We start from the raw sequence: 18,519 nt of genomic DNA, 5'->3' as shown, positions 1-18,519 counted from the left end.
TTCATTTTTTGTGCTTAAAGATGTGGAATTATACAAGCACTTGCAATGTAAATAACACAATGATGGGGAGAAGGTGGGGGAATGGAACTGAGTGAATTGCATTTCAGAGAGCCGGTGCGGACACGACGGGCTGAATGGCCTCCTTATGCACTGTAACAATTCTGTGATAAATTTATTTTTCCGTTATCAGCTCATCTGAATGAAGGGTAGGTAAATGCTTTAGAATTAGGCATAGTTCCTTTAACTAGAAAGTGCACGTTTGTCTCCGAGCGAATGCGTTTGGCCTTAGATTTTCCAAGTACAGTTACGTCCTACCTCAACCAGTCCCTAAATCCAAAAGCCGAGTAGAACTGCTCGCCCGCCTTCACCCCCATAAAATGCAACTAAAATGGACCGGGGCGACCTACAAGGATTTGCATTCATTTTACTAATGTTCAGAGTTTGCATTTTTGGCACACATATTTAGTTTTACACGCGCCCTAACCATACCCGATCAAACCCGTTTACTGTTCCGCGACTATCAGCCGAGTCTACGAGCTGAACATTTGCAACATGTAACTAACCACCGCCCAACCGGCCGATCGATCGACACAGAGCAAACCCGACCGACCCACCTGGTAACAGCGCACAGCCCTGTCACAATGGCGCTTCTCTCTACAGGAACTTCCTACTTTGTGTACAAGCCCCATCTGAATGGTAGGAGAGGAAGCAGACACACTCTCTTCACCAGCGCACTCAACAAGAGAAGGCCACCATACATACATCTAGATATTGTTATCTAAAGGAGAGCTTACATTACAATCGAAACAACAAAAATAGGCATTTCCTGCATTCTTGTTGAATATTTTCTTACCGATGTAAAAGTATTTATAGTCTATCGACTACCAGATCTCCACAGCGTTACGAAGAGTGAGCTGTTTTAGAGCACGAAGGCTGGCTGTACTGAGCAAGCGTGAGGGTAATGTTTTCAAGAAGTGCACATGAAGCAAGACTTTTAACATATTAATTCATTCCGTGTGTAAGGCACACTGGTGGGTCAAATTCCAACGAATTAGGAGAGTTATAAAAATATAAAGGAAACAGAAATGCAAAAAAGGGAACATATAACAACTTGCACACAATATTAAAGCTCACAGTGAAAACTTTTATAAATATAAGCGAAAAAGAGTAGTAATGGGGAATGTGGCCTATTAAAGACAGGTGTAGGTAAGATTATAATGGACAATAAGGAAATGGCAAACAAGTAATAAAACCAGAATATGCTGGAAATATGTAGCAGGTCAGGCAGTATCTGTGGAGAGAAATAGTTGACATTTCAGGTCGTTATTAGCAAATGGAATTGGAAGTAACTTTGTGAAATGAATTGGTAATTGGTTGAGAGGTAAGAGACAGACAGTAGGGTTAAAGGGAATGTGCTCTGTTTGGTGGGATGTGGCCAGTTGGGTTTCATAGGGATTTGTACTGGGACCTCCGTTTTTCACCATATATATCAATTACTTAGATGAACCAATATAGACTTACATATCCATGTTTATAGATGATGCTGAGTTAGGAACAGGAAGTTACAAAGAGGCAACAACAGATAATGAGTTGACAAAACTATGGCAGATGGAGTTCAATACTGGAGAAGTATTAGGTAATCCACTTTGGATCCGAGAAAGATAAATAAGAATATTCTCTTAATGGTGTGAGAATAGGAGCTGTGGAGGATTTAGATGTACATTTTGTTTTATTCATTCATGGGATGTGACGGAACCCAAACTGAGCGTCAGTGAGCAGGTTATTGGAAGCAAGTGCTGCTTGATAGCACTGTCAATGACACCTTCCATCACTTTATTGATGATCGAGAGTAGACTGATGGGGCGGTAATTGGCCGGGTTGCATTTGTCCTGCTTTTTATGTACATGACATACCTGGGCAATTTTCCACATTGCCAGGTAGATACCAGTGTTGTAGCTGTACTGCAACAGCTTGGCTAGGGGCGCGGCAGGTACTAGAGCACAGGTCTTCAGTACTATTGCCGAAATGTTGTCAGGGCCTTTGCAGTATATCCAGTGCCTTCAGTCATTTCTTGATATCACGTGGAGTGAATCAAATTGGCTGAAGACTGGTATCTGTGATGCTGAGGACTTCAGGAGGAGGCCGAGATGGATCATCCACTCAGGACTTCTGGCTGAAGATTGTTGCAAATGCTTCAGTCTTATCTAGTACACTGATGTGCTGGGTTCCCCCATCATTGAGGATGGGGATATTTGTGGAGCCACCTCCTTCAGTTAGTTGTTTAATTGTCCACCACCATTCACGACTGGACATGACAGGACTGCAGAGCTTAGATCTGATCCGTTGGTTGTGGGATCGCTTAGCTCTGTCTATCGCATGCTGCTTCTGCTGTTTGGCATGCAAGTAGTCCTGTGTTGTCGCTTCACCAGGTTGACACCTCATTTTGAGGTATGCCTGGTGCTGTTCCTTGCATGCCCTCCTGCACTCTTCATTGAACCAGGGTTAATCCCCCGACTTGGTTAAGTGGGAGATATGCCGGGCCATGAGGTTACAGATTATATACAAATGTATACATGTGTAGAAATCACTAACAGTTTGTGCACAGGTACAGAAGTAATCAAAAGGCTAATGGAATACTGGTCTTTATCTCTCGGGAGTTGGAATATAAAGGGGAGGAATGGATGCTTCTCTTGTACAGAGCCTTAGTCAAACCTTATCTGACGTACAGCATTCAGTACTGGGCACAGCACCTCAGGAAATATATACTGGTTTTAGAGGGTGTGCAGGGCAAATTCGCTGGAATTTTAAAAAGTTCATTCTTGGGATGTGAACATTGTTATCATGGCCAGCAGTTAATACCCATCCCTAATTGCCCTTGAGCAGGTGGTGGTGACTGCTTACAAGTGAATGGCCTGCTAGGCAATTTCAGAGGGCAGTTAAGAGTCAATCACATGTCTGCAAGGATGCCAGATTTCCTCCCCTGAACCACATGGGTTTTTATGGTAGTAGTTTCATGATCGTTATTACTGAGGCTAGCATTTTATTCCAGGTTTATTAATTAAATTTCCCCAACTGTCATGGTGGGATTTGAACTTGTGTCTCTGGAGCATTAGTCCAGACCTCTGGATTATTAGACATTACCACTATCTGTTAATACCAGGGCTTAAAGGGTTAAATTATGAGGACAGTTTGCATAAACTTGATTTGTATTCATCTGAGATTAGACATTTGAGGGGTGATCTAATAAAGATTTTTTAAATGATACAAAAATTTGATTCTGTAACCATTTACACCTTCTTTGGACCCATCTTTTGTTTCTTTACTTTTGCCTTGCACCATCATCCCTTTTGCCATTTAATCAATCATGCCCTCCACCCTATTGCAGAACCTCCCCTTTGTTCTTTCCTCTGTCCCCCACCCCTTTTTCCTGGCTCAGCACTTGCTGAAAACTATTCATCTCTAACATCTTCCAGTTCTGATGAAAGGCCATCAACATGAAACATTGACTCTGCTTTTCGCTCTCCACAGATGCTGCCTGACCCGCAGTGTTTTCAGCATATTGTTTTCATTCACGAGTGCCTTTGCCCTGAAGCCATCTGGAGAACTTTTCATCCCTTTTTAATTATGAGTTATTTTTTGTACAACTGCATTCCTCCTAAAGATACTGTTCCTGAAATTCTGTCGTTGCTCACCTTATTTCCGGTGCAAAGAGCTGAACACCAACATTCACGCTGCCTCCCTGGAGATTCTGGCAAGAGACTAGGAGAAGCTCTGTGGAATTTCAGAACAACAGTACATTGACATTATTTTTATTCTGTTACATTTAAAGAATCTTCAAACATTAAAGATTTATGCATTTTTATGTATGAATAATATACGGTGTCACTGAATAGGGCACGGAGCGTGTCACTGGGTTGACAATTAACTTAAAATTAGAAAAGAGACACATTAACAAATTTCTTGGCAATCACTCATAGGAACACTCAGATCTTGAACATAGTTGTGTTGTTTAGCTGCAAACCTGGCCTTTGTATAAGCAAATTCTATAAACTGCTGAAATCAACTATAGGGTAGTTGTAATTTCTCGTAAAATTAAGACTCCTGGCCAATGACTGGCTTCCTTTTCCCTTTTTTTAAGATTGTTTAGCATCCGTAACAAAGTGTGATACTGGTTTTGACGGAACTGCTAGGCTCAAGACTTTTTATTAACGTATCTTAAACAGATCTCTTGAGGTTTTACTCATGTTAAGTCAGAAGTTACACTAATCCAAGGGGATTGGATACTGGGATGTGAAAGTGAGGCAGGGGTGCACATTTCCACTGAGAGAGTTTGGAAAGGATTTCTTGGAGACATGAAGTAAATGTTTCTAATTGGTTCCTCAAAAACAATAGGGTCTAAAATTCCAATCTTTTTTAGGGTCGGGAGCAGAATTTGGGGCAAAGGTCATAAACACTAGAGTTACACCCTTTCTAAATTGTATACTGAATTCCATTATAATTGCCTGAATGCAGAAGATGCACCTGCCCCAAAGTGGTGCGTTTATGCAAATGACAGGATTATGAGGGTAAAAGCCACTGTCCCAGAAATAGTGCTGTAGAATTGTATCTGTCTTAAATTAAGCCTGCAAGTAACAGGTATAAGTTACTTGCATGTCTTGTCAAACCAGGAAGTGATTGAGCTCTCAGGCCTTAAGATATCTGCCAACTTTCGTCGAAAAACCCTGACTGTACTGGTTGAAAAAAAGGTTTTCTCAGCTGTGCAACTAAGAAAGGATTCGGCAAGCTGCCTTTCAGTCATTTTAGGCAGTCTTCCCATCTGAAATGGCACCCTTAGCATAGAATTCACTATGGACATCTCCACAAACATGCTTATAATGAAGGCAGAACAGCAATGAGAGGAAGGGGAAATAACAGTGGCCCACAGAATGAGGCTACACCAAAGGATAAGAGGATTTGCTAGGAGGTATCCTTCCCCAAGAGTCTACAGATCATAACCCTCCCTTGATTTTCTATGTTAAAAGTGCTATATAAATGCAAGTTGTTGCTGATGTTTTAGGTTTGCTTAAGGAGGCATGGTTCGATGAAGAGTCGTAGAAGGAATTATGGGGTGGAAATTTGTTTCTGTCTGTTTTTAGGCCTGATGTAGGTGGTGTGCTGGAAGCGTGCATAGAAGCCAGAGGCCTGAGATTCATTCAGAATTGGATTTTGGGCCTAATTACAATGCTGGCAAACTGCAGATGTCAATTGGGTGGTCAGAAACAGATTGCCGCTTCTTTGGCAACAGCCCTCGGTTAGGTTCTAGGATAGCTGGGGAGGCAATCAGGAGGGAGGGGGCAATTGGGAGGAGGCTACGCAAGGACCAACAACGTTCCTGGGGACTGCTATAGAGCTGGCAGGTGCACTGCTGCTCCTCCTGGCTCCACTTGCTTTAAGTATCTTTTTAAAACTTACCTTTTTGGTGACAGCTTCCAGCGGTCCCTTTAAGAATCACTAATTATTCTGCATGTAGACATGGTTATCCTGAACATAGCAGCAGCATTCAGGTGGCCCAGTTTTGGGAAGGGGGCTTTAAAAAGTGGTTAAGCCTCCTAATTGCAAAGGCCTAACTCTTGTTTCAGGCACGGGCACTGGTTGCCTATGTTGAAACCTTTACCAATATGACAGGCAATGTGCTGCTAACATAAGCATGGCGTTAAAAATTTATAGGCCTTAGTCTCCTGTTCAAAACTGACCTCAGTCCTCTCAAATACAAAATACAAAGAGAACACTTACTTCAAAACACTGGTCTATGTATCACAAAGTGCTCTTACTGTTCACTTATATAGATACGCATCTACATACGAATGTTTTTTGATTGTTGTGAATGCTTTACTTCCTTGGTTATTGAATGGTGGTAGATGTTTATTAATAAATATACAGACCTGGATACATTTATCTATATTATCTGAGCGTGTAAGGCATTTCTACTAAAGTTAGTGTATGTGTCTATAACCATGTCGCCATATTCACAACTGTGGCTAGTCGGTTACTGAACAACACTAATGTAAGATAACAGGTTCCCAAGTCACCGTCAGATCTCTGCTCCATAACTAGCTGCTAGGAGATATGCAAGAGTTGCGTGCTGCAAATAACCCTCCAATTTTCTATCCCTCCCTGTGGGGAAATACTTGACCTGTGTTCAGTGCCTTCCATTGGCATAGATAAGATCAGGACCTTATGTGGAGACCTGGCCAGCACAAATCCATGCCTGCTCACTGAACTCCCAAATATCAGATGCATCTAAAAGTCGCATCCCTACAGTCAACAATTAAGTTAAATTGCATAAAAATTGTATAAGATTGCATCAGAAATTTCAGAACAAAAACCCTTTGGATCAGTGCCTTGAAAAATGAAGAGAAATCAAAAGAATTCATACCCTGGGTGGAATTTTTTCTGCTGCTTTATATGGATGGAGTCGAAATGACCTTTTATGTAAGTTTAAAAGGTTTACAAATGCCATACAATTCAAAAGAAGCAACTGATTACTAGGGTATGGCGGTAAGTATGAAATGAGGCAATTAAAAATAGTCATGGTGTTCAATAGGTCATTCAGCCTAACCAGTCTCTGCTGAAGCCTCTTCCCACCTTATTTACTTCAATAGTTTAAACTAGTCTTGTAGGGGGGTGGGACCCAAAGTAGTAGTCTCTCCGATGAGATAGTTGAGGCAAATGTAGAGGTTAAAGCAAGCAAGTCCAGTAGGCAGGCCGGGCAGGGGCAGGACAGGGAGCATGGAAGGTCTGATAGGCTAAACTGCATTTACTTTAATGCAAGAAGCCTTACAGGTAAGGCAGATGAACTCAGAGCATGGATCGGTACATGGGATTGTGATATAGCTGTTATGGAAATGTAGTTGAGGGATGGGCAGGACTGGCAGCTCAGTGTTCTGGGGTACCGATCCTTCCAGCGTGACAGAGGTGGAGGTTAGAGAGGAGAGGGAGTTAGGGAGGACATCACAGCAGTACTTAGAGAAGATATCCCAGGGGGAATGTCCAGCGAGGCCATATGGGTAGAACTTAGAAATAAGAAAGGGATGATCACTTTGATGGGATTATACTATAGGTCCCCCAGTAGTCAGAGGGAAGTGGAGGAACATATATGTAGGGAAATCACAGATAGGTGTAGGAATTATAGGGTTGTAATAGTAGGTGATTTTAACTTCCCTAATATTGACAGGGACTGCCTTAGTGCTAAGGGATCAGATGGGGAAGAATTCGTTAAGTGTGTCCAGGTTAGTTTTCTGAAGCAGTATGTGGATGGCCCTACTAGAGAAGGGGCTACACTCGACCTCCTCTTAGGAAATGAGGATGGGCAGGTGGTTGATGTGTCAGTGGGGGAGCGCTTTGGGACCAGTGACCATAACTCTATTAGCTTCAAGATAGTTATGGAAAAGGATAGGGCTGGTCCTCAGGTTGAAGTCCTAAATTGGGGGGCTAATTTCAATGGCATCAGACAGGAACTCTCAAAAGTTGAATTGGAGAGGCTGAATACAGGTAAAGGGACATCTGGCAAGTGGGAGGCTTTTAAAAGTGAGATAGGAAGAGTTCAGGGCCGGTTAGATGAAAGGGCAAGGCTGGCAAATTTAGGGAACCTTGTTTGACGAGGGATATTGAGGGTCTGGTCAGGACAAAGAAGGAGGCATATGTCAGGTATAGGCAGCTGGGATCAAGCGAGTCCCTCTAGGAGTATAGGGGATGTAGGACTACATTTAAGAAGGAAATTAGGAGGGCGAATAGGGGCCATGAGATTTCCCTGGCAGATAAAATAAAGGAGAATCCTGAAAGATTCTATTAGTATATTAAGAGTAAAAGGGTAGCTAGGGAGAGAGTAGGTGCCCTTAAGGATCAGTGTGACAATCTATGTGTGGAGCCACAGGAAATGGGCAAGGTCTTAAATGAATATTTCTTGTCCGTATTTACCGTGGAGAAGGTCATGGAAGCTAGTGAGTTCAAGGGAGGGAACACCGATATCCTGGAACATATCAACATTACAAAGGAGGAGGTGTTGGAGGTTTTGAAGTGCATTAAGGTGGATAAATCCCCAGGGCCTGACCAGGTGTATCCTAGGATGCTATGGGAAGCAAGGGAGGAGATTGCTGGGGCCCTGGCAGAGATTTTTGTATCATCGTTAGCCGCGGGTGAGGTACCGGAAGACTGGAGGATAGCTAATGTTGAGCCTTTATTTAAGAAGGGCAGCAGGGATAAGCCAGGGAACTACAGGCCGGTCAGCCTTACATCAATGGTGGGAAAGTTATTGGAAGGGATTCTGAGAGATAGGATTTATATGTATTTGGAAAGGCATGGTCTGATTAGGGATAGTCAGCATAGCTTAGTGCGTGGGAAATCATGTCTCACGAATTTGATTGAGTTTTTCGAGGAGGTGACCAAGAGGATTGACGAGGGCAGGGCGATGGACGTTGTCTACATGGACTTTAGCAAGGCCTTTGACAAGGTCCTGCATGGTGGGCTGGTCCAGAAGGTTTGAACACATGGGATCCAGGGTGAGCTAGCAAACTGGATACAAAATTGGCTTGGTGATAGGAGGCAGAGGGTGGTAGTGGAGGATTGTTTTTCAGATTGGAGACCGGTGATCAGTGGTGTGCCGCAGGGATCGGTGCTGGGCCCTCTGTTGTTTGTCATATATATTAATGACTTGGATGTGAATGTAGGGGGCATGATTAGTAAGTTTGCAGGTGACACCAAAATTGGTGGTATAGTGGACAGTGAAGAAGGTTGTCTAAGGTTACAACAGCATATAGATCAACTGGGAAAGTGGGCAAGGAAGTGGCAAATGGAATTTAACGCAGACAAGTGTGAAGTGATGCATTTTGGGAAGTTAAACCAGGACAGGACATATACAGTGAATGGCAGGGCTCTGGGGAGTGTTGTTGAGCAGAGAGACCTTGGGTTGCAAGTACATAGTTCCCTGAAAGTGGCAACACAGGTAGACAGGGTGGTGAAGAAGGCGTATGGCTTGCTTGCCTTCATCGGCCGAGGCATTGAGTACAAGAGTTGGGACGTCATGTTACAGTTGTACATAACGTTGGTTAGGCCGCATTTGGAGTACTGCGTGCAGTTCTGGTCGCCGCACTACAGGAAAGATGTGATTAAGCTAGAGAGGGTGCAGAAAGGATTCACAAGGATGTTGCCTGGTTTGGAGGGCTTGAGTTATAAACAGAGATTGGATAGGTTGGGTCTGTTTTCCCTGGAGCGAAGGAGGCTGCGAGGGGACATGATCGAGGTATATAAAATTATGAGAGGCATAGATAGGGTAGATAGCCAGAATCTGTTTCCCATGGTAGGAGTGACTAAAACTAGAAGGCATAGATCTAAGGTGAGTGGGAGGAGGTTTAAAGGGGATCAAAGAGGTAAATTTTTCACACAAAGAATAGTGGGTATCTGGAATGGGCTGCCTGAGGAGGTGGTGGAGGCAGGAACAGTAGCGACATTTAAGAGGCATCTGGACAGGTACTTGAATGAGCAAGGTATAGAGGGATATGGAATTAATGCAGGCAGGTGGGATTAGTATAGATAGGCATTATGGTTGGCATGGACGCGGTGGGCCGAAGGGCCTGTTTCTATGCTGTATGACTATGACTCTATCCCACCCTATTAACCTATCCTATTCGTTTCTCCTTCAGTACTTAACTAGCTTCCCCTTAAATGCATTACTAATCTTGCATGGGTTCTAATTCTCCATGGCCTCTCCCCCTCCCTAGCTCTGCAACCTCTTCCAGTCTTACATTGCTCCAAGAATTCTCTGTTCCTTCAATTCTAGCCTCTGTTCCATGCCCCACATACTTTCCCCCACCATTGACAGATGTGCTTTTAGCTGTGTATGTCCTAAGCTCTGGAGCTCCCTCCTTTAACCTCCCTCTCCTTCTTTAAGACCTGTTTAAAATCTGACTGTCCTTTTGGTCATCTGTCCGAAAGTCTCCTTCTTTGTCTTGGTGCCAATTTTTGTCTGGTACCTGTGAAGCTTCTTGGGATGTTTTATTGTGTTAAGGGCCCTATTTAAATTTTGTGTGCTTTTTTTTGCTTTTAGACAGCAGCTGTTCATCATTCTGCCATTCATACCTCCTCTAGACACATCTTTTGTTTCTTTACTTGTCCCATTACCGCTCCCTTTGGCCTTGCACCACCAACCCTTTTGTCATTTTATCTCTCCTGCCTTTCGCCCTATCACAGATCTTCACTTTTGTTCTTTTCCCCACCCTCTCCCCTTTCACTTGCTTAAAACCTATTACATCTCTAACTTTTCCAAGTTCTGATGAGAGGTCATCGACCTGAAAAGTTAACGCTGTTTCTCTCTGCACTATATAAATGCAAGTTGGTGTAGCTGCAGGACAACACTTTATGTTTTATCAAACTCTGGCCACTAGAATTCAGTCGTAAAATATTTCTATGTTCTGCATTCAAAGCATATACTACTCCCATACTTTTCTATTATTTAGTACTTTTGTGACTAACCTTTACCCATCTGAAAGATCTCAGTTTGAATGCAAAATTGCCTTATTTTTAATAAATAAACATTGGGGATGCCAATTGCAGATTGGATGACCACTTTGTGGAACACCTCCACTCAGTCTGCAAGCATGACCCCAAGTTTCTGGTTGCTTGCCATTTTAATTCACCACCCTGCTCCGAGGCCCACATTTCTGTCCTGGGCCTGCTGCAGTGTTCCAGTGAACCTCAACGCAAGCTCAACGAACAGCACCTCATTTTCCCATTAGGCACTCTACAGCCTTCTGGACTCAACATTGAGTTCAACAATTTCAGGGCATAACTGCCCCTTTTTTATTTTATTTTTTACCACATGCCTGTCTTAAACTTGTTTTTCAGGTTTTTGCTTTTGATTTTGCTTTTAGACAGAGCTGTTTGTATTTCTGCCATTAACACTCTCTCTGGACTAACACTTTGCCTTTTACTACTGCTGTTAGTGCTCCCTTTCCCTTGGTTCCATGACAACGCTGTCATTTAATCTCTCCTGCCCTCTGCCTTATCACACACCTTCCCTTTTTTTCTTCTTCCCCCTCCCACTTTTCACTTGCTCAGAGCCTATCACATTTCTAACTTTTGCCAGTTCTGATGAAAGGTCACAGACCTGAAATGTTAACTGTGTTTCTCTCTCCACAGATGTTGCTAGACCTTCTGAGTAGTTCCAACACTTTCTGTTTTTATGCCTTATTTTTAATCTTTGCTCTCAAGACACAATATTTATCCCTGGATGTTGTGATTTTGTTTTATTTATTTTACTTTTATCTTAGCTATACATAAGGCATTCTCAGTGAAAGTCCACCACATGTTTATAGTGGAACGACAGTGCCTTGGATTCTCAAATAGTCTGGGTTAAGCTTGTATTACAACTTGTTTATCACACTGCCCATTCATCTCAGAGGCTTGATTTCATATCCAGTCTGGACGATGGAATGATGGTCTTCTCCGTCTGTTGGTTCTAAATTTGGACTGAATCAGCTCAGCAGCTGGAAAGCATGAGTCCAACAAATAAATTGGCGTCACCCAGCACAATCTAGCATTGAGTTGGCAATGTCACTCAAAGAGGCAATAAGGACAGCTTGTGCGTGAAGGGAAAAAATCATACTAGTGAAGGAGGGAGGTTTGCAAGGCACATTATCAGGATAAAGTATGGGGGAGCTTTACTCTGCCTTTTTTCTGTAATGATCTTGAAATGTTTGAAACTGCAAGAAGAAAACACAAAACTTTGTTGCATTCCCCAGCTCTGGCATATTTCAAGTGATATTTTTTCAAAAGCTCTCCATAAAGTCTAAATTTAAAATCCTGGTTGTAATTTTTAAAATCCTGACTGGCCTCCCACGTTCTGTGCTCCATGAGGTCATCCAAATTTCTGCTGAGTGTGTCCTTACTTACACAAAGTCCATTCACCCATCACCCCTGTTCTCGCTGACCTACCATGGCTCCCGGTCAAACAACGCCTCGATTTAAAAAATCTCATCTTTGTTGTCACCCCCCCCCCCCCTCCCCCTCCCCTCCCTATCTCTGTAATCTCTTCCAGCCCCACAACCCTCCAAGATACCTGCACTAATCTAATTCTGGTCTCTTGAGCGAATCCCTGATTTTAATCACACCATAAACCCTGGAATTTCCTCCCTAAACCTCTCTGCCTTTCTTTCTTCCTTTAAGACACACCCTAAAGCCACTTCTGACCAAGTTTTTGGCCATCTGCCCTAATATCGCCTTATGTGGTTCAGTGTCTAAATTTGCTTTAAAATGCTCCTGTAAAGCGCCTTGATATGTTTTATCACATTAAAGATGCTATATAAATATAAGTTGTTGGTAAAAGACATATATGAAGCCCAGTTTACAAAGACATTTCTACTTAAGTTTCTCATGGAGGTTGGAAATGCCCATCTTGATCAGGTGATCATGGGGGATGGGAATGGAAAATTATCGTACTATGTTGCTTCAGTGCCCCCTAGTGGGCTAAACAGGAAGTGACATTCACCATAACCATGGAGATGTGAGCAAACTGGTGGACCTCTTGAACAAATGGGATACAATGGTTCTAGGTAACTAATTGTGGGCTAGTACTAAACTAGAGAAAAGGTGTATGAATAATTAATGGATCAAAAAAGTGAACCACCAAAATAAGAGTTCCGTGCTGACTCTGATGTTCACTCTGCTTTCACATTGAATAATCCAACTCATATTTGCAATTCTGACCATCATGAAATATGTCATTAGTAAGCCATATTCAGCCTGCTGAGATAATCAGCCAAAGGTTTCAGAAGGAAATTCTACCAAATTGTTGAGGGAAGTGAAAAAAAATCAGCAGTCCATGCTTCAATGTAAACAAAAGCGTGAGGCAGTGTCAAAAAGTAACGTAGATCCTGAAGAAGGAATCCCACCAATTAATATATTATTCTGGGTTACTCTTCAAGAAAGACTTTGTACCTAAAGGAGTGGAGAGGCCATTAATCAAGTTTCTGAGTCAGGAGTCTTGGTTGGGAACTAGAGTTACAAATTGGCCACCTTCACAATACTAAGATACACAATACTATTTTTTTTAAAGTGCCTTTATCGATTTACGTCAACCAAATCGAGAAATATGGCTGATCTGTTTCCATCAGCTTCCTTGGCCTTTAGGTCACTGTTGAAATAGAAATGTATTCACACACAGTTTGCGAGCAACAACTCACTGAGACCTCTGCATTCCTCTTGCACACCCCGATTTCCTCAGCCCCTTCATTAGCTGCCATGCCTTCAGCTGCCAAGACCCTATGGTCTGGAATTCCCTCCTTAAACCACTCTGCCTCTCCACTTCTCTTTCCTCTGTTAGGTCCACTCCTTAAAGCTTACCTCTTTGACCAAGCTTTGGTCACCTGTCCTAATATCTCCTTATGTGGCTCAATGTCAAATGTTGTTTGATAATGTTCCTGTGAAGAATCTTGGGCATTTTGCTATATTAAAGGTGCAAGTTGTTGCACAGAATATCTTCTCCAAATTATTGCCCAAATCCCACAATGTCAACATTTTTTGCACCAAGTGTGCAACCAGAGCACCCACACTTGGGAAAATAACAGCACATCTCCCTTCTTTTTCCCAGGGTGATGCAACAGGCCAGGTGGGAACTTGATGAGTGAAGAAGCAGCCTTTACTATCTAGCCAGATTCAAGGGTGGCCCAGATACACTGACTTTCAAAATGCAAGTTCTGATGAAAGGTCACAGACCTGAAACGTTAACTCTGTTTCTCGCCACAGATGCTGCCAGACCTGCTGAGAGTTTCCAGCATTTTGTTTTTATTTCAGATTTCCTCCATCTGAGTATTTTGCTTTTGCAAAAAGCCTGGCAGTTTCTTGAGGTCAACAGTAGAAAACCTGCAAGCTGACCTCTAATGTGAGCATCTGTCAGTGAGATTCAATCAACAGATTCCTTTCTACATTTATTGGCAACAATTTTAAATAAGCAATGCTAGAATCTTGTCAAGTCCTATCTTTAGTAGTTCTGAGTTTTTTTTCTCAAAGTTAAGAAATTATTTTTTATTTGGACTGCAGCACAACTTGAGTTGCATTTCACAACGCAGCATCTACTCTAATGCCTTAGTTGGTAAATGCACTGTTCAGGGTCGAACAGTGGCAAACAAAATAAAAGACGGATGTCCCAAAGCGTTTTACAATCAATGAAGCACTTTTGAAGTATAGGCACTTATAATGTAGGAAACGCGACAGAATTTACATGCAGCAAGGTCCAAGGACATGGGAACGGTTATGTTAAGGGACTAGCAATCCAGAGGCCTACAGTAATGATGAGAAGACATGAGTTTAAAACCCCTATCAGCTGGGGAATTAAATTCAGTTAATAAAATAAATCCAAAATAAAAATAAAAAGCTAGTTTCAGTAATGATGAGCATGTCAGATTGTCATTAAAAAAAACCATTTAGTTCACTAGTGCCCTTTAAGGAAGGAAATCTGTTGTCCTTACCTGGTCTGGCCTATATGTGACTCCAGATCCACAGCAATGTGGTTAACTCTTAACTGTCCACTGAAATGGCCGAGCAAGCTACTCAGTTGAAAAGAAGATGGCTCATCACCACCTTCTCAAGGGTAATTCATAGAATCATAGAAATTTACAACATGGAAGGTGGCCATTCAGCCCATCGTGTCCACGCCAGCCAACATGTCGTCATCCAGCTTAATCCCACTTCCGGCTCATGATCCGTATCCTTGTAGGTTACAGCACTTCAAATGCATATCCAAGTAGCTTTTGAATGCTATGAGGGTTTCTGGCTCTACCACACTTTCAGGCAGTGATCACCACTACCCTCTGGGTGAAAAAATTTCCCCTTGAAACCCCTCTAAACCTCCTACCTCTTACCCTAAATCCTGGTTATGGGTCCCTCAACCAAAGGGAATAGAGCTTTTCTATCCACTCTGTCTAGGCAGCTCATAATTTTATACACTTCAATTAGGTCACTCCTCAGCCTGCTCCGTTCCAAAGAAAACAACCCTATCTTTTCCAGTCTTTCCTCATAACTAAAATTCTCCAGTCCAGACAACATCCTTGTAAATCTCCTCTGTACTAGGTAATTAGGGATGGGCAATAAATGCTGGCTTTGCCAGTTACACCCACATCCCATGAAAGAATAGAAAAAACAATGAGATAATGAAGCAGGTAATTTGTTTTAGTGATTTTGGTTGAAATTAAGAAGATACCAGGTTCGATCCTCAATTGGTGCTGAATTAGTTAATCTCAGCTGAGGAGACAGTCGAGGGATGCAATAATTGGCCTCAGCACCCTGGAAAACTGAACTGCCTAGTCACTCCAGTTATATTATGTAGACAGCCCCTTAATTTAAATCCGATTCTGGTCCTTAATGAGCCTCTCTCACGATATGTGCACAGGTTCCTGGTGCATTTTTGATGGCTGGCCATACTGGGCTGGGGGCCTCGCAAATCCCAGCGCCTCGGTGCACAATAAAGGAGGGAGCAGGGACCTACTTTTGTGTTACCAGACACTCCCTCCCCGCAACTGCAATTTCCATGGCAACATGTTCTCTTCCTTCTCTTCATATAAACAGAGACAGCAATGCTCCATATCATCTACACCCCCTCTTCGGCCTGGGTCACTGAGCATTTGTAAGTTGCAGTGAGGTCGGACACTAATGTTTTTGAACCAGGCATCAATAAATAGATGCAACCATTTCCCATTCTGCAGGTGATACATTACTAGATGAGCAGAAATTTCCTCCAATTAAATATCGGGAAGACTGAAGCCTTTTTGTCTTCAGTCCCCACTACAAATTCTGTTTCCTAGCCACTGACTCTATCCCTCTCCTTGGCAACTGTTTTAGGCTGAACTAGACTGTTGGCAACCATGGTGTTATATTTGACCACAAGATGGGTTTCCGACCACATATCCCCGATATCACTAAGATTGCCTATTTCCACCTCTGTAACCCAACACAGCTCCTGCTTAATTTCATCTGCTGCTGAAACCCTCATTCATAGTCTTCACTATTCCAGCACACTCCTGGCCGGCCACCCACATTCTACCCTCTGTAAACTTGAGGTCATCCAAATTTCTGTTGCCTCTGTCCTTACTTGTGCCAAGTTCCGTTCATCTATCACCCCTGTGCTCGCTGACCTATATTGGCTCCCAGTTAAGCAATGCCTCAATTTTAAAATTCTCATCCTTGTTTTCAAATCCTTCCATGGCATTGCTCAACCCTCTCTCTGTGATCTCCTCCACTCCACAACCCTCCAAGATATCTATGCTCCTCTAATTTTGGCCTCTTGCCCATGCCCAATTTTTATCACTCCACCATTGGTGGTCGTGCCTTCAGTTGCCTAGTTCCTAATGCCTGGAATTCCGTCCCTAAACCACTCCACCTGTCTTTGCTCTTTAAAGATGCTTATTAAAACCTACCTCTTTGACCAATCTTTTGGGTCATTTGCCCTATATCTCCTTATGTGGCTGGGGACTATGGCATTGTGGTAATGTTGCTGGCTTAGTAATCTAGAGGCCCTGACTAATGCTCTGGAACACGAGTTCAAATCCCACCACAGCAGCTGGTGGAATTTAAATTCAACCAATTAATAAATCTGGAATTAAAAGCTAGTCTCAGTAATGGTGACCATGAACCTATTGGATTGTCGTAAAAACCCATCAGGTTCACTAATGCCCTTTAGGGAAGGAAAGCCCTGGTCTGGCCTACATGTGACTCAAGTGCCATGTGGTTGACTCTTAACTGGCCTCTGAAATTACCTAGCAAACCACTCAGTTGTACTAAACTGCTACAGAAAAGTCAAAAGATAAAGGATGGACCACCTGGCATTGTCCGAAGCACCGGAAACGATAATGACATACACTGCCCAATCAACCCTGCAAAATCTTCCTCACTAACATCTGGAAACTTGCGCCAAAATTGGGAGAGCTGTCCCACAGACGAGTTAAGCAAAAGCCTGACCGAGTCAGAGTCACCAAATCATACACGACAGCCAATGTCCCAGACTCCTCCATCCCTGGGTATGTCCTGTCCCACCGTCAGGACAGACCCACCAGAGGTGGCAGCACAGTGGTATACAGTTGGGAGGGAGTTACCTGGGAATCCTCAACATTGACTCCGGACCCCATGAAGTCTCATAGCATCAGGTCAAACATGGACAAGGAAACCTCCTGCTGATTACCACCTACCGTACCCCCTCGGCTGATGAGTCAGTACTGCTCCATGTTGAACAGCACTTGGAGGAAGCACTGAGGGTGGCGAGGGCACAAAATGTACTCTGGGTGGGGGACTTCAATGTCCATCACCAAGAGTGGCTCGGTAGCACCACTACTGACCGAGCTGGCCGAGTCCTAAAGGACATATCTGCTGGACTGGGTATGTGGCAGATGGTGAGGGAACGAACAAGAGGGAAAAACATACTTGACCTCGTCCTCACCAATCTGCCTGCCAGAGATGCATCTGCCCATGACAGTATTGGTAGGAGTGACCACCGCATAGTCCTTGTGGAGACGAAGTCCCGCCTTCACATTGAGGATACCCTCCATCATGTTGTGTGGCACTACCTCTGTGCTAAATGGGGTAGATTTCGAACAGATCTAGCAATGCAAAACTGGGCATCCATGAGGCGCTGTGGATCATCAGCAGCAGCAGAATTGTACTCAACCATAATCTGTAACCTCATGGCCTAGCATATCCCCCACTCTACCATTACCATCAAGCCAGGAGACCAACCCTGGTTCAATGAACAGTGCAAGAGGGCATGCCAAGAGCAGCACCAGGCATACCTCAAAATGAGGTGTCAACCTGGTGAAGCTACAACACAGGACTATCTGCGTGCCAAACTGCGTAAGCAGCATGCGATAGACAGAGCTAAGCGATCCCATAACCAACGGATCAGATCTAAGCTCTGCAGTCCTGCCACATCCAGCCATGAATGGTGGTGGACAAATAAACAACTAACTGGAGGAGGTAGCTCCACAAATATCCCCATCCTCAATGATAGGGGAGCCCAGCACATCAGTGCAAAAGATAAGGTTGAAGCATTTGCAAAAATCTTCTGTCAGAAGTGCCGAGTTGATGATCCATCTCAGCCTCCTCCTGAAGTCCCCAGCATCACAGATGCCAGACTTCAGCCAATTCGATTCACTCCGCGTGATAACAAGAAACGACTGAAGGCACTGGATACTGCAAAGGCTAGGGCCCCTGACAATATTCCAGCAATAGTACTGAAGACCTGTGCTCCAGAACTTGCCGCGCCCCTAGCCGAGCTATTCCCGTACAGCTCCAACACTGGCATCTACCCTGCAATGTGGAAAATTGCCCAGGTATGTCCTGTACACTAAAACCAGGACAAGTCCAACCCAGCCAATTACCGTCCCATCAGCCTACTCTCAATCATCAATAAAGTGACGGAAGGTGTCATCAACAGTGCCATCAAGCAGCACTTGCTTAGCAATAACCTGCTCAGTGACGCTCAGTTTGGGTTCCGCCAGGGCC

General features: G+C 43.5%; 1 protein-coding gene across 9 annotated transcripts in view; it reads right to left on the bottom strand.

Moving 5' to 3' along the window:
- trim13 (tripartite motif containing 13) overlaps window positions 1-952 on the bottom strand; it is a 35,584-nt gene extending 34,632 nt beyond the window's left edge. For 7 of the 9 annotated variants that reach the window (XM_068040315.1, XM_068040316.1, XM_068040317.1 and 4 more), the window contains exon 1: window positions 854-952. Coding sequence is in view for 1 of the 9 variants with exons in the window: in XM_068040314.1 (XP_067896415.1) it covers window positions 615-764 (150 nt within the window). In the remaining 8 variants the exon portion in view is untranslated. Of the gene's footprint in view, window positions 1-614; window positions 767-853 lie in introns of those variants that run through there. The other 2 variants (XM_068040324.1, XM_068040314.1) reach the window with 2 other exon arrangements.
- Window positions 953-18,519: the final 17,567 nt, after the last annotated feature.

The sequence above is a fragment of the Heterodontus francisci genome, chromosome 10 (assembly GCF_036365525.1).
Source record: "Heterodontus francisci isolate sHetFra1 chromosome 10, sHetFra1.hap1, whole genome shotgun sequence".
NCBI classification, from domain to species: domain Eukaryota; kingdom Metazoa; phylum Chordata; class Chondrichthyes; order Heterodontiformes; family Heterodontidae; genus Heterodontus; species Heterodontus francisci.
This window is presented reverse-complemented; position numbering and strand designations above follow the sequence as displayed.